This window comes from Arvicanthis niloticus, chromosome 4 (assembly GCF_011762505.2).
Source record: "Arvicanthis niloticus isolate mArvNil1 chromosome 4, mArvNil1.pat.X, whole genome shotgun sequence".
NCBI classification, from domain to species: Eukaryota; Metazoa; Chordata; class Mammalia; order Rodentia; family Muridae; genus Arvicanthis; species Arvicanthis niloticus.
In genome coordinates this window covers 41950349-41970645 of record NC_047661.1, presented here as the reverse complement: position 1 = coordinate 41970645, position 20297 = coordinate 41950349, and the positions used below count along the sequence as shown (strand labels likewise).

The 20297-nt window shown below is 40.3% G+C and overlaps 1 protein-coding gene across 1 annotated transcript; it reads right to left on the bottom strand.

Annotated features, from left to right (window-relative positions):
* Positions 1 to 9486: 9486 nt before the first annotated feature.
* Positions 9487 to 9771, bottom strand: LOC117706662 (large ribosomal subunit protein eL37-like). The gene has a single exon (XM_034499601.1). The coding sequence runs from the start codon at positions 9769 to 9771 to the stop codon at positions 9487 to 9489; it is 285 nt and encodes a 94-aa protein (XP_034355492.1).
* Between the last annotated feature and the right edge of the window lie 10526 nt (positions 9772 to 20297).

The window sequence follows — 20297 nt, the reverse complement described above, 5'->3', positions numbered from 1 at the left end:
TATTTTTTATTGGATATTTTATTTATTTACAATACAGATGTCATCCCCTTCCCCCATTTCCCCTCCCTAGAGCCCTCTATCCCATCCCCCTCTTCCTTTTTGCTTTTATACCACTTTGATTACATGCATGTATTAAGGTCAGTTCTAGGTTGAGGGTCTAGCAATACAACAGATGCAAATAGTCAAGGAACAAGCAAGACAATAAACACTAATAGTCAAAGAAAAAAGCAAGGCATTAAAACCAATTACGTGAACACTCCCATGATCACTGTTTCTAAGGGCTTATCAGGATGACCAAAATATCTGAGCCTACTTCCCTGTCCTAGCCCAAGGTCATTTTCATCTCTGAAGCCTACTCTCCTTGTTCTAGACTAAAATTTAGATTCCTGTCTGAAATTGCAAATAGAACTCTTACACATGTTTTTTTTTTTTTTTTTTTTTTTTTAATGATCAGGTCATTTCCTTTCTTTCTTTCTTTTTAAAATATGAAATATTTCATGAATTTGTTTGTCAAAGGGACCATGTTAATCTTTTTTTGTACTGTTCCAGTTTTCGCATATGTCCTGCTGAAGCAACAAACACTGGCAATGTTTTGAACATCCATCAACCAATAAATATTTTACTCCTAGAATCTTATCCATGGAAAATGAAAACACATCTCTCCTTAAATATATGTATATTAAAGCTTTATTCATAGTACCCAGAAGCACCACACCTATCCATCAACAGATAAGTGAATAAAGAGATCATGGCTCAACAACTCAAGGGAATACTACTTACCAATGAACAGGAACAAACTTGATATGTGTACAATGTGAATAGGTTTCAAGATTATGTGCAAAGAAACCAGGTGCAAGAAAAAAGGACATGACTATGAATAGCTCAGATTAAATTATTGGGGTTGCCTGGGACGGGAGGTAGAGGGGACTCCTAGGCAGGCATGGAGGGAGTTTTGGTATGATTGAAATCTATATCTTTATCGTAGTGGTAGGTACATGGACATACACATCTGTCACATCTCTTCAAAGTTCACACTTACAATGTATGTCTTCTATTTTCTATTTAATATGCTACTTTAATACTGTTAGCTTTTTAAAGCCAGTTTATTATCAAAGGGAATTTTAAATGCTTTCAAATGTTGCAGGATTAAAAATCCATGATATCAGTCAGTCGAGGGCAACTAGACATTTCTAGAGTATAAATTCAAAAGATTTGGTGAGGGGGGAGGTTCTGAAGTAAGACTAGTGGATGGAAGAAAGGAAGTGGACTTTCTCAGCTTTACAACAGGTAAATATGTCTTCTTTCACTTATAGGCCCTCTCTCCCTGTGCTGTGAGTTCTCCCACTGGCAAAATGAGAGAACTGTTCCCCAGCATGATTTCAGCAATTGTTCCTCCCCTTGTGTGGTGGTTTTAATTAGCTTGGCCCATGGGAAGTGACACTGTTAGGAGGTGTGGCCTTGTTGGAGGCTGTGTGTCACTGTGGGAGTGGGTCCTTTGAGGTCCTACACTCAGGGTAGAAGATAGACTCCTCCTAGCTCTCTGCAGAAGAAACTCTCCTTCTGCCTGCCCTCAGATCAAGAGATAGAACTTTCAGCTTCTTCTCCAGCACCATGTCTGCCTGGATGCTGCCATGTTCCCTCACCATGATGATATTAGACTGAGCCTCTGAAACGGTAAACCAGCCCCAATTAAATATTGTTCTTTTGCTGTCTCTTTATAGCAATGAAACCCTAAGATGCTTTACCTTCCCCTGGTGTTCCAGTACCAAAAGCCATTCACTTTTCTCTGCTGGATGCCCCAGAGATTAGATTTCTCAAGCACTCTTCAGCACTCTTTTTGTCATTGTTGCTTATTTGTTTTTCTCTTTTGACACAGGGTCTCTGTAGTTCGGACTGGCCTTCAGATTGCTATGTAGCCCGGATTGGCCTCAAACTCTCAATATCCTCCTGCCTCCACCTTCCTAGTTCTGTAATTAGAAGTTGTGCTACCATGCCCGGCAGGCCACTACTTACTGATTTGCCTTCCTCCCCACCTTAAGACTACCCACTGCCATTCAATCTAATAGCACCCGTAGACAGGTGTTTCCTAAGTCTTTTACAATATTTGACATTGATCAATAATTATACTTTCCTATTGGATGTTTGTATTAGTCAAGATTCTCTAGCATAACAGAGAATGAATCTCTCTCTATTTTGAGAGAAAGGAGATTTATTAGAATGACTTACAGGCTACTGTTCAGCTAGTTCAACAATGGCTGCCTATGAATGGAAGGTTTGAGAATTCAGTAATTGCTCAGACTATGAGGCTGGGTATCACAGCTGGTCTTCAGTAGATGCTGAAATTCTAAAGAAGGAGGCTCTAATGCCAGTGAAGGAATAGACTTGCTAGCAAGGCAAGAGCATGCGGCCAATGAGCAAACGTTTCCACAGTCTTATACAAGCTTCCGGCAGAAGGCATGGCCCAGATTAGAGGGGGATTTTCCCAGCTCAAATGATCTGGATTAAAGTTCAGTCTTCCCACCTCAAAGAGGATCTTCCTATTTCAAATTAAGCAAATAATTGTAATCAAATTGTAATCAGAGATAATCAAGTTAACAACCAAGAATAGCCTTTACAATTTTTTTTTTTTTTTTTTGGCTTCTGAGAAATTTTTCTTCCTATTTTTATGCTACATTTCTCCCTGTTCTTTGGTCCATTAAAATATTCCAGCAAGCCAGTTTGGATATTTCCTCAAACTCAATGCAATATTCCTTCCACCGCATCTTGATGCAACATGTCTCAGTTGTTAGCATGCATATAATTTGCCTTGTAACCTTATTAAAAAGCAGATTCCGATTCAATGGTCCTGAATTGGCACCTGAAGCCTTGCATTTCTGACAAGCTTCCAGCACACTACTGCTGGCCCAGGAAGATACTAAAGAAGCAGGACTCCAGAAGACAGGCTACATCCAAATTCAAACATTCTTCAGCCCAATAACTCCACATAAGACCAGTCCCGTGTGAAAGGCTTGTCAATGACAGCTTAGAAATCACAAATGTAAGATAAAGATGATTCACAATGCTTTAAAAATACCTCCTAACAAGTGGGAGTTCTTAATAAATGAGAGTTGGGAGTGTGAAGAAATTCCAGGACACCTTACACTTTTTACATTAGTAGATCTTGGTACAAATAACCCTAAGAAATACTTGCATTAGATACAGACATAAGTTTTTGGAGGCTGAGGCAGAGTAATCTGGTTTTGGGTTCTTTTACTTCTTTTTAGACTCATTTCTAATTGAATTGTCAAAGGCATTGGTGAGTTGAGAGAACTCATGGATAAGTATTTATGAAATATAATTATGCAGCTCACTAGATTGACCTCGGAATCTATGATTATAATGTGAGAAGTTTTGCCAAAGTTTTATCTGAAAGATTAGGTGTTTTGAAAGTTTGATTTCTATAAAATCTCCAGGTCCTTTATCACCATGCTCAGGATAGAACCGCTGTGTTTCACTGGTGTATAAACTGCTATACTACGTTCTCAATGAGTAAAACCAAATGTAAAGAACATTTATTTTAAAAAAAGTATGTCATTAAAGTCTAGGCTCACAACCAAAAAAAATAATATGGAAAGCTACAATTATTGACTTGACTTTCACTAACTTTAGTAGGGAGAGCTGCCCATTTTTAACTGTTCCTGTGAGACTCTTCTAATCATTTCTAATTGTTTAAATACTGAAGTTCTAGCTAGAGCAATAAGACAACTGATGGAGATTGATAGGATACAAGGATACAAACTGGAAAGGAAGAAGTCAAAGTATGATGTTTCACAGATAATATAATAGTATATATAATCAACCCCCAAAATTCTACCAGAGAACTCCTACAGCTGATAAACCCCTTCAGCAAACTGGATGGATACAAAATTAACTCAAAAAATCAATAGCCCTCCTTTATACAAATGATAAATGGGCCAAGAAAGAAATTAGGGAAACAATACCCTTCACAATACCACAAATTATATAAAATATCCTGGTGTAATTCTAACTAAGCAAGTGAAAACCAGTATGACAAGAACTTCAAGTCTTTGAAGAAAGAAACTGAGAAAAATATCAAAAGATGAAAGCTCTCCCATAATCATGGATCAGTAAGATGAGCATAGTGAAAATGGACTTATTACAAAAAGCAATCTATAGATCCAATGCAATTCCCATTCGAATTCCAGCACAATTCTTTACAGACCTTACAAACATAGTCCTCAACTTCTTACAGAAAAACAAAAATCCCAGGATAGAAAAAAAAATCCTGCACAGTAAGAGACCTTTTGGAGGTATCACTATCTTTGATCTCAAGCTGTACTACAGAGCAATAGTAATAAAAACTGCATGGCATCGGTATAAAAATAGACAGGTTGATTAGTGAGATCTAATCAAAGACCCAGAGATAAGCATCTACACAGTGGAATACTATTCAGCTATTAAAAACAAAGATGTAATGAATTTTGCAGCAAATGGATGGAACTTGAGACTATCATCCTGAGTGAGGTAACCAGAGCCAGAAAGACACATATGGTATGTACTCACGTATAAGTGCACATTAGGATAAAGTGCAGGATAACAATCCACAGACCCAAAGAAACTAGATAGTAAGGAGATCCCAAGGGAGGACTCATGAATCTTACTCTTAAGGGGAAAGTAAGGAGCCATTGTAGGTGGATAGGGAGAGGAATGTGGGTAGGAGATGGGATAAGGAAGGGAATGGGGATGTCCACCAGGTGCTGGGAGAGAAAGAGTGGGAGAGTGGGAGAGAGCTAGGAGTGAGAATGGGAGTAAGTGGGGGGACATCTCTGGTGACTAGCTGGAGGCCTTGGATAGGGAAGATATGGGGAATCTATGATGGTGACCCTCGCTGAGATTCCTACCAGAGGGTGATATAGAGCATGAAGCAGCCACCTCCTGTAGCTGGGTAGGACTTTCAGAGGAAGGGGAGGGGACTATCAATCCATCCACAAAATCTTCAACACAAAATTTGTCTTACCTACAAGAAGTTCAGGGATAAAGATGGAGCAGAGACTGAGAGAACCGCCAACCAATGACTGCCCCAACTTCAGACCCATCCCATGTGAGAGAGCCAATCCCTGGCACTACTAATGATAGTCTGCTATGCCTGCAGACAGGAACCTAGTGTAACTGTCTCCAAAGAGGCTTCTTCCAGCAGCAGATAGAGGCAGATGCAGAGAGCCACAGCCAAACATCAGGTGGAGCTCAGGAAGTCTTGTGGAAGAGTGGGGGATAGCAAATGTGCAGCTTGGTTTTCATATGGGTTCTTTAAGCAGAATGGGGGCTGTCTCAGTCTCTGTTCCCCATCATTGCATCCCCTTCCCCCACTTGGATTACGTGATTGGGACTCAATGGGAGAGGATGTGGCCAGTTCTGCTGGTTCTAGATGTCCCAGGATAGGGTGGTACCTCCCCTTCTCTGAGAAGGAGGGGAGGGAGCCATGAGGAGACAGATTTGTAAGGGTAGGATTAGGAGAAAAGGAGGGTGCTGTGATCAGGATTAAAGTGAATAATAATAATAATAATAATAATAATAATAATAATAATAAGTTCTCAATGTTAAAAATAAAATAAATAAATACCAGATTAGTTTCTTACATCTTTGTCCTGGTAAGCTTAACGTAGCACCAATTTCAAACTGATCTTTACAAGTGTAATTAGATAATATATTAAATATTATAAGCTGTTTTGTAGTTTTCTTTGGAAATATTTTAAACATTAGTTATATACAGAGTATACAATAAGAAGACCCCTGAGATGGATAGTTCCTGCTGTCAAGGTTTACACTAAGGCAACGTTTGATAAAGAGAATGAACAAAATTGAATGGTGAAGAATCAGAAGACTGTTGACAAGACAGGCAGCTAATGAAGGCCTGAAAGGAAAGGTCCCATCGCAGATGACTTGTCTCTTTTATCTAAATTATATAACAAACATCAGGCCATGATAGAAATTTAGAATTCATCATAAAGACTTTATACAAAACGGAGGCCCAGGCCCATAGGATGATTCAGTAAATAAAGGCACCTGCCGGCATACCTGACAACCCAAGTTCAGTTCCTAGGGCCCACATGATAGAAAGAGAACTATCAACTCCAAATCTCACAAGTTGTCATCTGACTAACATATAGACACACCCCACACAATACATTAATTAAGTAAATGTAATTTTTTTAAAAGTTTTTAAAGATTTTACATAAGCTGATGTAAACAGCTATTGACATTCTGCCACGTGACGCATCTAAATTTCACTGTTAGCTACAGTATACCTCACTATCATTTCAGAAATATGATTTAGCTTTAAATGAAAAAAGGTTGTTAGTAGTTAAAAGCTGACCATGTGCCACTTTTGAGTGCAATTTTCACTGAATGGAAAAAAAGGAAAGAAATCACAAAGATGAAGATTACTGGGTACTTTGATAATTTTTTTTTAGAAAGAAAACATAGGTTTCTTGAATATAGTAGAGATTGAAAAGAGAAGTGCAGTCCCCAATGTTGCCCATAATCAGAGAGCTAGCTTTCCAGCAGAAAGCTTAGGCTGGAACATTTGAGGGCAGGGTAGGTTTCCCTAGCACATCCATTAATCACTGAGGAGAAACCTTTCGTCACTCTCAATTCTAAATAATTCAAAATGTATCCCTTCACACGTGACTGTCCAGCAGCATCCAACCCAATCCTTTGTGTTCTTAACTGGGGATTGAATTTTCAATTCATCCTCCTGAACTCCTTCTGCTAAGCCAGTAATTTACATCATCTTTTTCCTTGGCACTAAACTTTGAAAGCCTGGTTTCTTTCTCTCCTTCCCTCCTGCTTACTAGAAAAAACTCCCCTTGAGTTGGAAAGCCATTCAGTACTGCAACTTGGACTTGGAAATTATGAGGTATCTTGGCTGCACTTTTGTTATTTAATTACTTACAAAAGAAGAGAGCATTCATTGCTTCCGGTACTTCCACCACAGACAACAGTGAATTTCACATTTTCTAAAGTCCCCCTCCCCCAACACACACATACAAAATAGTTCACTGAAGCAAGTAAGAGGTTACCAGACCTTAAAATTTTTTGAAGTAATATTTTGATCAAAAGGAAAGAACATTATTACTATACCTACCGGTGATATTTCAGGCAACCAGAAAATGTAGACTGAATTCTTAAGCAATCTGTGCCAAGATACAAATAATAGCTATTGAATAACAAATGAACACTATTATCAGGGCTACTGAAGAGAGACAAAGATAATTCATGTGAACTGTTTTGCTAAAGATGAAAAGAATTTGTGGGCAGACCTTGAATACCCAATGGTAGAAGTTTATTATTTGTCCGATAATAAACGCAGATACTCAGATAAATTAAACAAGGTCAGGTAGGGAGCAGAAAAAAAATCCCTTCTGAGTTTATCATGGAAAAACAGACCCTTCTGAGTTATCTAATTGGGAATAATGAGCAACATGAAGTCAGACTTGATCTTACCAGAACAGGCGGGCTATTTCGTTTGTTCAAGTTCACTCTCTGCAGTTTGTCCTAGGGTAGGTCCCGGGCTTGGAAGGAAGCTGCAAGCACAGGGTGCTAAGAAAATGTATCTACTTTTTGTTGCTAATTTCTCTGTAGGTTACACAATGACAAGTCTGCATTCTCCTGTTCCAGAGACTGGAGTGTATAAACTTGTCCTGTCTACTTGGATCCTCACAAAAGTTAGTGATAACTCTTTTGCTGTTGTTGTTTTATTTATGTGTGTATGCCTGTGTGTGTGTGTGTGTGTTTGTATTTATTTATTTATTACTTATTCACTTTACATCCCACTCACTGCCCCACTCCCAGTCACCCTCTCCCACAGTCTTCCCTCATCCCTTCCCCCCTTCTCCTCTGAGTGGGTGGGATCTTCCTGGGTATCCCCCCACCCTGGCACATCAAGTCTGAGAAGCTAGGTGCATCCTTTCCCACTGAAAACAGGCAAGGCAGCTCAGCTAGAAGAATGTATCCCACATACAGGCAGCAGCTTTTGGGATAGGCCCCCCTCCCCCATCCAGACCCACATTAAGACAAAGCTGTACATCTGTTACATTTTGTGCGGGGAGCCTAGGTCCAGCCCAAGTATGTTCTTTGGTTGGTGGTTCAGTCTCTAAGAGCCCCCTAATGTCCAGGTTAGTTGATTCTATTGCTCTTTCTGTGGAATTCCTACCCACCCCCACAGCATGCAATCTATTCCTCTATTCTTCCAGAAGAGTCCCCTAACTCTGTCCAGTGTTTGGCTGTGGGTGTCTGCATCTGAGTCAATAGTTAGCATGTACAAAGCATTTAGGTGAGCCCGCAAAAGGTTACTGCTTTGTTATTAGTGCCACTTCAACTTGGTAATTATCCTGATGCTAATCTACCACATCTCTTTATCATTTTTATAATTTTTTATAATTTTTATAATTTTTATAATTTATCATTATCAGTGGAATGAAGTCCACTGTCCTCTCAGTCCTCTCCATGAGCATTTCATTGACTGTTTTTATCCCAGATATCTTTATCTCATAAATTAATAACAACATACACAAGATGCATTGTTCCAAACCCATGGGTTTTCATCAGACAGGAGACTTGCTGTTGAGTCCAGACACAACTAGCTGAACCCAAACCACCAGTCTTCCTTATTGTTTATCCCACTAGGTGAGAATAAGACCACTACCACAAGTTTTGAATCAGATTTTAAGCAGGTTTTATTAAATATAGGCCAGGACCAGAATCGTATAAATTATATCTGAATAGATTTTTCCAGTTGAGTCTTATCATCTGTTGAGTTGACCGTTACGAACAGGGATTAACAAGAGGCAGACACATATGAGAGCTATACCAGACAGAATGCTTGCTTGTGAATGCTCACCCTCTGATAGCTTTATCATGGGTGAGTTGCAGAGTAGCAGTTAGTACCCATGATTGAGGAGGACCAAAGCAATGGGGGGGGGGGGGATGAGATTTGCAAGAAATATCAAATATAAGGTTTTTTTTCTATCAAATACTATGAAATTTATCTACAGCAGAGAATTAATTTTTTTTTATCTCACCCACTTTGTAAAACTATGCAAATATTTTAATTTCCCTATCCAGTGATACTGTATGATACACAACCACCTTCTGTATTCCAGGAATTTGATGGCCTGGAGCAGTGATTCTTTTCCCCTTGGAGCAGTGACCGCTTCCCCTCCCTTCTTTGTTTCCTGCCTGCCATTATTTTTTTCCAGACTACCTAAATGAATTAAACTGTGAGGTCAGACTCCAACTGATGGGGGAAAACACAGTCCTCACCTGTGTTAGAATAAAGACAAAATGCACATCCTATTGTGTGAGTTCACTTTTCCAAGCACGCTTTCTTGATCAAAAGTCAAGTTTGTCTTGCCCAGACATTGTTAAAATGGAGTTTTTGTTTTGTTTCTGAAACCAGAACGTTTATTTTATGACTGACTGAAAGCCTCAAGATGAACTGGATGCTGCAACAGCTGCCCTCTTTGGCTTAGGCGTTGTTCCTTCACGGAATCCATGTCTGACTCTGTAATAGACAATCTTTAGGCTCCTCATGCGACCAATCCCGGTTGTGTTTTGTCTCTTAGCCTTGGCACTCCAGTTATACTTTCTCTTTTGCTTGACACATTTGTCACAAATCGACTTCTGAAGGTGGTGGGAGTTGGAGCCACAGTGGCTGCACAGCCTGTGCTTCTTATTGGAACGCTTTCCAAAGGATGACGTTCCCTTTGTCATCTTGCTTCTACCAGGGAGGCCAAAGAGACTGAAAGAGCTAAAATGGAGTTATTAATGGGGTTATAAAATAGAGTTATTACCCAACCTGACTGGAAAACAAGTGTGTAGAACAATGTGTGGTTCAAGGCTAAAAGCCAAACAAGTGTTATGTTGGTTGTTGTTATTTCCATCTTACAGTGAGTCCACAGTCTTCTTTTAAGGACCAAGAGCCAATTTCCATAGAGAATGCCACAGAGACAATGCAAGAATCCTGGGTTCTGAGGCCAAGGGTGCTGCTGCCCTGCCTGAACGTAAATGCAAAAGTCTAACAGGGCCTTTGTAGACACTGAAAGTGACAATCCACAAAAATGCATGCTCCAAAAGGAAAGTCAGCTTTGTTATCTGCTTTGTATATAGTACTTAAAACAATGCTTGCCACATCTCAGGCAGTCTATAGGGTTTTGATGAATGGATGGATGAATAGATGGATGGATGCATGGATGGATGGATGGATGGATAGATGGATGGATGAATAAGTTTGAAGACTAGTAATATTGGAAGTATCTCTTGCATGGTATCAAGTCAAGGAAGAGATGAAATAAGCTTTTGAATGGTGGTACATGCCTTTGATCATAGCACTCAGGAGGCATATATATTATATATTATACAATATATCATATATGAAAGAAAATGGAAAAATGAAACTTTTTTTCTTTTTGTAACAAGGTCTCATACAATCTAGTGTGGGCTGGTTCTCACTAAAAAGCACAGGCTATCTCTGAACTGATGATCTTCCTGCCTTCCTCCGTCCCCACTAGGATGACAGGTGTAAGTCCCTGTACCTGGTTGAAAGCATTCTTAAAGTAATAGCACTGTCATGTCATACATCTATGAGTTGGCTACTCCACCTATATCCCTTTAACATTTATCCTAAGAAACCTTATTATGATCTTGCAGACAAAAAAAAAAATGTTGCTTTAACCCAATTAAATTAGAGCCCTTGATTAGTAGGACTACGTTTTATCTCTGATTTCAAGAGAAAAGTCGATCAAAACAGAGGTTCACAGACATGAATGAAACACGTGCTTTCAGATTACATGTTTAGCTGACTGTCAATCAGCCTAATCTCCTAGACCTTAAGGCACAAATGATTTATAGACACTGCAGAGACTTTCAACATCCAGTACTCAGTTATATTCACCACTCTGTACATCCTAAGACACAATAGAAGCTAATGCATTTTGAAAGATTTGAACTTTCAAAGTTCAAAAAAAAAGCAAGTGTTGAACTATGGGTATTAGGTTAATTTCCAGTTAACTAGAAAATCTAGTTAACTAGAATGACTTGTTCCCTTGAACAATCCCATTAAATGAGTTTCGATTATTCCTTGATTTTTAAAATTATTGTCCAAGTTCTTTCTATTAATAGTGCTCATTGGAAAAAAAATTCATTTCTATGGTTAAACTGCTTAGGGAAAATCTGATCGTCCTCGGCTTTAAAACAAAAGAGGCAGAAGGCAATGGTTCTCTGTGTTTGACTTTCACCCTCGGAGATGCTGCCTGACAAGATAAGCTCAGTTGGAGAGAAAACAGAAGTCTGGGGGCTCGGAGTTTCTATTTAAGGCTATATTAGTGTTGTAAGTTTCATTTTGAGAAAGTGTGGGATAGGCATTAAAAATTAATCTATCTTTATTTGTTTTCCAGATTAATGGCCCCTCTAAAATAGAAAATTGAATCAGGATTTAGTTATTTCATCTGCAAAAGGTAATTGAAACACATATTTATGAAATTAGATGTGGAGAAGTGAGCTGCCACCACCCACTCAACTACAACAAGAATTTTTCCACTTCTGAGACCGCAGAAGAGAAGAGAAATTAATATGCATGTAACACATCTTCCATCTTCCTTCTCCAGCCTGCTGGCGCTTGTTGAACAGTCTGGGATTTTTCTTTCTTTCTTTCAGATAATGGTGTGAACCAGCAAAGATCTAACAGAACCAGAGGCCAGTGAGAGGTGAGGGAATGAGGGTTACATGTTATAGTTTCTTTTTAAAATGTCAATTTTCAGGTCGTCAACATTTACATGCAAATAAATTAAAAGACAATTATTTCTAAAGAGTATATAATAAAACCAGACATGGTGGCACATGCCTGCAATCCTACAGCTTGAGATGCTGATGAAGAAGAATCGTGAGTTTGGGCTCAGCCAGAGCTAAGCAGTGGACAGAGGATGCAATAACTCAGCTGCTGCAGCCCTCCCCTTCCCTGGTCATACTGCAATGCCTTTCCCCTCAGGACATCAGTAGCATTTCGGAAGTGCTCATCCCAACACAAATGCTCTCAAATCGATGACTGCCTCAGGTGTGCTGGGGTGTCCTCTGCCAAATCTGATCCCATGCAGAAGGAAGCCCAGAATCAGCTTGGGTATACAGCAGCATTGCAGTAGTTACTTTTCTTGTCTGTCTAACATATACCTGACAGAAGCCACCAAAGGAGGGAGAAGTCTACTGCAGCTCACAATTCAGAAGACGAAGTGGACCGTGACAGGGAACGAGTACCAGTAGGGTGGAGGCTTTTAAAGTGGGAGCTTGCAGGGTGGTCTGTTACTGGTGATTAAGCAGAGATAGTAGGCAGGACCAGGCTAACACCCCAAGCTCTGCCTCCGTGGAATTATGTCTGCCAACTAGGCCCCACCCAAAAGACTCCACAACCTACCAAACAGCACCACCAGCTGGAAGCCACATGGGCCCATGGGAGATATCTACATTTGAGCTGGGACGGGAGTATTAACAAAATAATCTCAAACACATACTGCAACAACGTCTCTTCCCTCAGAAATAATTTCCATCCTAACTCAAAGCTGCATTAAAAATACTGAGTCCTTTTATGGTTCCATTTCTTCTTAACTGAAGTCTTCTGATAAATGAATACCTGAGAACTGTCTGTCCCTTTAAATCACAGTGAAAGTTCTTAGCAGTCATCTCTCCCATCTTTCCTTCTGCATCCAAACAGCAGCACCCCTGCACTCTATATCATTGCCATAAAATTAATTTTAGCTATTTAAACAAAACAACACATCCTTTATCCTCTGCAGGTTCAGAAGGCTCGACTGGGCACTGTGTTGGGTACCCTCAAGCTAACTTCAGGCTTCCAGCCAGATCTCATCTGGAATCTGAGGGACAGTCTTCTTTAAGCTTCTGTTGGCTAGTTTTAGGTCAACTTGACACAAGCTAAAGTCATTTGAGAGGAGGGAAGTAAGATTAGTCTGCATGGAAGCCTGTAGGGCACTTTCTTAATTAGTGATAGATGAGGGAGGGCCCAGCCCATTGTGGGTGGAGCACACCCCTGGGCTGGTGGTCCTGGATTCTGTAAGAAAGCAGGCCGAGCAAGCCATGGGAATCAAGCCAGTAAAAAGCACCCAGTTATAGCCTCTGCATTGGCTCCTGCCTCAAGGTTCTTACCCTGTTTAGTTTCTGCCCTTACTTCCTTCAGTGATGAACACAGTAAGTGATGTGGAAGTGCAAGTTGAATAAACCCCTTTCTCCCCAAGTTGCTTTGGTCTCAGTGTTTTATTACAGCAATAGAAACCCTTCCTAAGGCAGGTTCATTCAGACTACTGGAAGAATCAGTTCCACTGTGATAGGAGGTGGGAGGTCCCTGCTCCCTGGTCACAAGTATTGTCATCACCTCGAGGGTGAGTCTTGGCTGCTCCCTTGACCTTTACAGTCAGCAGTGGAGGAGCCAGTCCTCATATTTCATATCTCTGACCTCCTATCTTCTTCTCTGCCACATCACTCTGCCCTCCTATCCCATGTTTAAGGGCTTGGATGATTGCTTGGACCAGCCTGGCTACCTAGAGAATCTCTCTATTATTCCTTTTGTGATGTTTCTTCATAGCAATCCATTGCCCAGTAGTTGAGTGAATGGAAAGTGTGATTCTCAAAAGGACGAACACCAGCAGAATTCTGTATACGACACCCCAAATCATAATCTCTCCTGATGCTCTTTTGAGATCCAGTCCTGGGTTGAAGTAGAGATCCCCTCTCTCTCTCTCTCCCCTTCTCCCTCCATCTCCCCATGCTCAAGCTGGCCTTGAACTTACTGTGTAGCCCAATCTGTCCTCAAAGTCATGACTGTTTTATTCTCTCCAGAGTTGTATCACAGACATGGGTCACAGCCCCTCCTAAAGCATCCCTAAACTATAAGAAGTAGGAAAAACACAAATTTAATTTTGGGAGGTTAAACTAGAAGGCATCTTCTTTTTTTCCATTTTATTTATTTTTTTATTGGATATTTTATTTAAATTTCAGATGTCATCCCCTTTCCCTATTTCCCCTCCCTAGAAAACCCCTATCCCATGACCCCTTTTCCTTTTTGCTTTTATACAATTTTTTAAAGATGTTAATCAAAGGTTTTATACGTTTGGTAATGCTCAATCAGAAGTGTAACCCAATACCCAACCTAGATATATCAACTGTCTTTGACTGGTGGAGACACGTGAACATCTGCCTCCATGCCCCTCCCCTCTCTTTCTCTCTCTTCCTCTCTCTCATCACCTAGTTTCTCCTCTCCTTCTTCTTCTCCTCTCCTTACTCAGAAGGCATCTTCTTAATGCTGATATAGAGGTAAAGCAGATGGAATGTGCTACTTAGTAGAGAGGAGGACATTTAAACAGTGCTGATGGGAAGCAAGCATGTGCCTTGCTGAGCAGCTAGAAAGGCTCAGAGTTCACAGGTGTGGGAGCAAAGCGCCCTGTGTGTGCTATCTAATATGTGTGGCTCCCAGGTAAAAATTTCAGCACACTGACTAGTCTTTAGGAAGCTATGTAAGCTCACACCCTACTCAGGCATAGCACTTGGACCAGTTGACTCTTTCATATAAATAGAGCTGAGAACCATTTGCACACAGAAAGCAAGCCAAAACAAAACCAAGATGAAATAAAACAATAATAGCAGCACCAAGTGGAGTAAATAAAAACTATACAGGGAGCAGATGGAAACCCTCCTAAAAATGTTCAAATATCCTCAGGGAGGCACAAGAAACTATTGCTCCCAGAAAATAAGAAGAGGATAATATAAAAAAAAGAATAACCAGAAAATAAATGCTTTTGTAAATTAAGATGTATTGCTAGAGATGCAGAGTAAACATGGGGCTTGTTGGCCATCTGAACCTGGCAATGAACCTTCTGGGATTTTAGAGGCTCCAGAGCTGGACAACCAGACCTCTAGGGACTTTGATGTTGGGACTATGTGACCAGGCTGCCATCCAGGTCTCTCTCTCTGCTACTGTCTCCTGCCTCCAAAACAACTTCATAATCTAAAGAAATGAAAACAAAAACCTCAGCAACATGCTACCCCTTGTTTGCTATAAGAAGTCTGGTCTGTGCGTGAGCCAGAGTGGCAGCCCTGGGCACGCCGTCTGCACTCACAGCCCAGGGATAGGCCAGGTGGCCATGCCACATCCCTTATCTCCAAGTTTCTCTGCACTACGGCCAGTAAGCAACAGCAGTAGACCTTCCAGCAAGGAGCCCAGGTGCTGTTGACTAAGTGTCCCCAACATCAGTGGTTCTCAGATAGCCCTGTGAGGAGGAATCATGTTAAGGTGTATTTACAACCAAGTATAAACTGTATGCTCCGACAGGACCAGCAGCCCAGAGGTCAGCCCTGGGCACTGAAGGGCTGTGAAGGCTCCTCCCGTGTGAACTCACACCCTCAATTGACCCCAAAAAAAGTGTCCCACAATAACTTCATCTGTGTTTCGTAGCACCCTAGAAGGCAAGAGGCAGCACTCATAATAGTATCCATGTGCAAATAGTAGATCACAGAATGGCAGCAGGGAGGAACTTCTCTTGGGAGGAACAAGCCCTTCCAAACTACAACATGATAACTATGCCCTTTAAGGTTCAATCTATGGATGAATCATCTCATAATGGATATATACATCTGAAGTTTCGCTTTGGAAAGAGTTCTTTTGGAGATGTGTTATGGAATTTGAAGCTGTGACCATCTTGCATGCACAAAATAGGTTGGTTTTTTTTTTTTTTTTTTTTTAAGTGGCAGTGTTATAGTTTGGACAGTCCTTTCCAATGAAGTAATAGCCTGAGTCACATTTTTTTTTGGTCAGGGTGTGAAGCCATTGAGTATCGCCTAGACATTATACCAATAGTATCACATCAGACCCTTTAAGGGACAATTTGTATTTCACAGAACTCATCGCTGCAGCCCAGCTTGCAGAGAAAAATTTCAGTATTAAACATGGAAGTGTTCACATTTTTTTGACAGCTCAGTAGGAAAGCTCAACCTTTTGAACATGACATTAACAGTACATTTTAACCAAATTTTAACCTATCACCTAAATATATAAATCTATATAAAGACAAACTAGCACACATGTCCTGGGGGAATGAGCAGACCTTGTACTGTGGTCTTGGCTTGGAAAGTAGCAAGGGACAGAATCTGCCCTGGCAATAATTCTTCTCTCTCTCTCTTTTTAAATGATAAGCATTAGGTTTTTATAAAGGACATTGTCTCAACTGTGGTTGTTCAGAGCAATCAGCTCTTTGTGCATTTGCTAGCTTGTGGCCTTCAAGGACCTAGCAAACTTCTTTATTTTTAGAAAGTAAAGGTGGAGTTTACTCCTTGCTCTTAGTTGGGTAAAATCTTTAAACTGCCAACCACTTTGTGAACTTTGAAAGTTACTGCTTATTTTGTGAATTATGAACTGATGTAAACTTGTAGAGTTAGTATCTCTCTTGTATGCCAATACTGCTTTTATATTTTGGATGAGACATTTCTCTGCAACATTGTTTCTTACTTTAACATTAAAAATGGATGATGCCTAAGAAATGTGGTTGAAAATGGCTGAAGTGATACAAAATAGAAAGGGAATATGTAGCCATTCGAAAACAGAACATCTGAGCAATGGGGAAGGTGTTGTCAAGGGAAGAGCACACAATTTAGGACTTAAGGACTAGAAGACATGTACCAATGTGGTCCAGAGCAGTGAGTTCAGGGTGCTGATGGATACTGATCATGAAAACCATGAGAAGATAAAGCTTCAGCAGGGGAAACTAGCTCATAGTCAAAGGACTGGGAATCAGAGAGTGATTTGTCCTGGCAAGAACATGAATAAAGGCTGACAAGGATGTGCCAATGCCTTTGAAAGACTGAGTGGCCCCAGAGCCCACCAAAAATGAACATTTTGATCAAGGAGAAAACAAACTAAGGGGAAACAATATTGAAAATGCAACAGAAAGGAAACAAAATGTTCAAAATGATGGCAAGAGAGTTGCCAGGTATGGATTCGGGAAATGGACCTAAAGAGGGACCAGTTCAACCTCGTGTTGTGTGGAAAGTTCCCGTGCTAGCTTCTTCATTAAAAAAAAAAAGCCGAATAGAACACTACAGGGCCTGATAGGTTTCCAGACTCAATATGACGGGGTAAAAGTAAGGGTTACAGAGTGGCTAGAATTTCATAAGGAGGTCTCATGTAGTCCACCCAGGGTAGCCTCGAGCTTGCTAGGTATCAGAGGTTTGGTATGAACTGGTGCTCTTCCTGCCTTTGCCTTTTCATATATAGGCTTTCAGGCATATGCCACCATGACTATTTGAAAGATAGTTTTCAAAACTGAAGACTACTAAACTGTAGTCCTGTAGTCATAGCACACAGGAAGCTGAGACAGTAGAATTGCTGAGAGATTGAGGCCACCCGGGGCTACATGAAGTTTGAGGCTGGCCTGGGCTAGAGAATGTGATTCTGTCCCATAAAAGAAAAGAAAAGGAAAACCTGAAGAATGTTAAAATGGGGCTTAAGTATTTCACCTCTAGGACCATAGTGACTAATCAAAAAGAGTCATCAACTGAAGAGCTAACAATACAAATAACACTGTGCATTGCCCAAAAGGACTTGAGACGTATTTATGTTACCAGTGTGCAGAGACAAGAGAAGGCATATGTATACGTGATCATGTTCAAAATATGGAGACAGAGTAGATTGCAGAGAACAAGATAAAAGTGAGTCTTGAAGGTCTGAGGGATGACAAGGCTTATTACATATTTCTAGTGATAAATGTCTGGAGAATTAATTTTTACCTAAGATTTGATAAGCTGAAAATTTATATTTGAAAAGAGCATAATGCCCAGGCCACAGGGCTTCTACACATCGTCTTCCCCAAAATATTCAACTCTGCCATGTCCTAGAGAAGTAGTTATCCATCCAGCTGAACGCAGCCTTCTGAAGAGCCCAGGTGAGGCAGACTTGTCTCTGCAAACTACAGAACTGGGCATGTGCGTGACTGAGAACACATTCTGGGAAGTTCATCCACACCAAAGGGAAGTAGAGATGGTTTTCTTCATTTTATGCTCCCTTCAGCTGTTTGCTCTTAGAGTGTATTAGAGAATACACTAAAGGTCAAACATCTAAATAAAAACAAATGTGCCAGATATTTGGTGGCTTGTGCCTATACTCTCAGCAGGGTGTGACTGTATCTGAAGGGTTTGGCATTTGCAACCAACCTAGGCTGCATAGGAAGACCTGTCTCAATAAAACAAAACAAACAAAAACCCCAAAAAGAAAGAAAAAGGTGGAAACATGTTCACAACTGTAACACCGATGTGAGCTATGGAAAAATTAGCTTCCTTGGGGGGTTTCAAATACTACCAGGTCAGAATGTTCAGGGGAAAAGGTTAATTACAAAGTGCAGAGATAGGGCTTAACCAAGTTAGGCCACCTCTTTATCACCCATGCTTGTATCTATTTTCCTGATTGTTCTAACAATGCAAAAAACATTACTGCTGATGTGTAAGGTGTAAGTGTAAGGTTTTTAGAGCCTTTTATATCCATTATGATTCTATAAATATTATTGCCCAGGATCCTTAACTGTGATCTAGACCCTTGGGAAATCATTGTCAATTCTAAAGAGTATTCTGCAAGACCAGAGAGAGCTGCCTCGGCTGAGGAAAAGGGCTATGTTAGGAATCACTGGATGCTGTAGTAATTCTCTACTCTACCTCTTGCCCTGAAAGGAAAACCTGAGCCAAACACGGTGGATCTTTGCCTTAACCAATACTTTTTCAAAGACTTAAAGTTTCAACAACAGCTTAACATAAATCGTCTTATACCCCCATACCATGAAAGACAAACAAACAAAACATTTCAGCCTAAGGTTAAAGACATGATCACTGCATTAAGCCTGCACACGTTGCAAACACTGTTTTGTTTAATTCCCCAAATAATAGTCAATGTAGTTATTTCCTCTGAGAAGTGGTGAGGCCTTGAGCTTGGATTTGAATTACTTCAGTTCTCAAGAGACTCACTGTCCTCCTAACACACACACACACACACACACACACACACACACACACAGACACACACACAGACACACACACACACACTAGACTGTCAATATGAGAACACCCAGAAGCCTGAACTGATCAAACACATCATCTCCTCCAGAAGCAAAGTACATTGTCCAAGATGCCTTGCAGCAAAGGGAACAAATGGCTCTTTATTCAACAGTGCAGGAACCAGGGGTTAACTGAATACATCCCATCAGCCCAGTGACCAGGCTCCTTGACAGAGATTGTTCACCTCAGACATTCTTTTATTAAAACAATACTTGATAACAACTAACACACCTGTGTTGACCATCATATGAATAAATTATCTGGAAATAGAAGACAATCCTAGGTAGCCAGTGACTTTCTGCTTAATAATGAAGCATAAACACAAATAATCATTTTGGGCAAGCTATTAAATACATCCATGGATTATAGGATTATCCCTCAGAGAGGAATCCATGAGTACATCTTCTAGGTAGGGTACTTTTCTACAAAATCTTTGCATGTTTTGTATCAGTAGTGACCTAAACATTGAATATAAGAAGATACTGTTTCAAGGAAGTCCACCTTATTAGTGAGAGTAGAAAAACTGAATCCTATGAGATAGCAGAGCAAGCCAGAGATTGCATCAGCATATAGCAGGTAATATGATGGCCGTGGTGAGAAGCAGTTCAGGCATCATGTTAAGTAACAGCTGTAAAGCTGAATTTTTATCAGTTTTGAAATGATTGTTTTTCATTTGTTTTGGTTTATAGTAACACAGGATCTATAATTATGCAATTATACCTAGCTTTACACACATTCGAAAACCATCACCATAAAAGCACTATAGATCAATCAATCATAGGGGCCATCAGAAAGGTTTTAAATTTTAATCAATTGATTTATGTGCATAGTTGAAAATAAGTCTAGTTCCTTGAACATGCTAGGTGCAATGTTTAATCTTCATCGTCAGCAATGTCTGGGTTTTGGAATTCCCTAGGAGACACACCTCTGGGTATGTCCTAAAGCACACTTCCAGAGAGGGTTACCTGAATATGTACTCCACTATTCCATAGTCTTAGGTCCTGGACTGAATAGAAAGGGGGAAAGTAACCCAGATGAGTGCCAGCATTCTCCTTCATGTTTCTGTTACATGGAAATGCAAGCAAGGAGCTTCTTGCTGCCATAGACATGTCTTGGGTCCACTGCCCTGCCTTCTCCTCCAACTC

Coding starts and splice junctions, on each gene's coding strand:
- LOC117706662 (XM_034499601.1), bottom strand. CDS start 9,771: ATGACAAAGGGAACGTCATCCTTTGGAAAGCGTTCCAATAAGAAGCAC.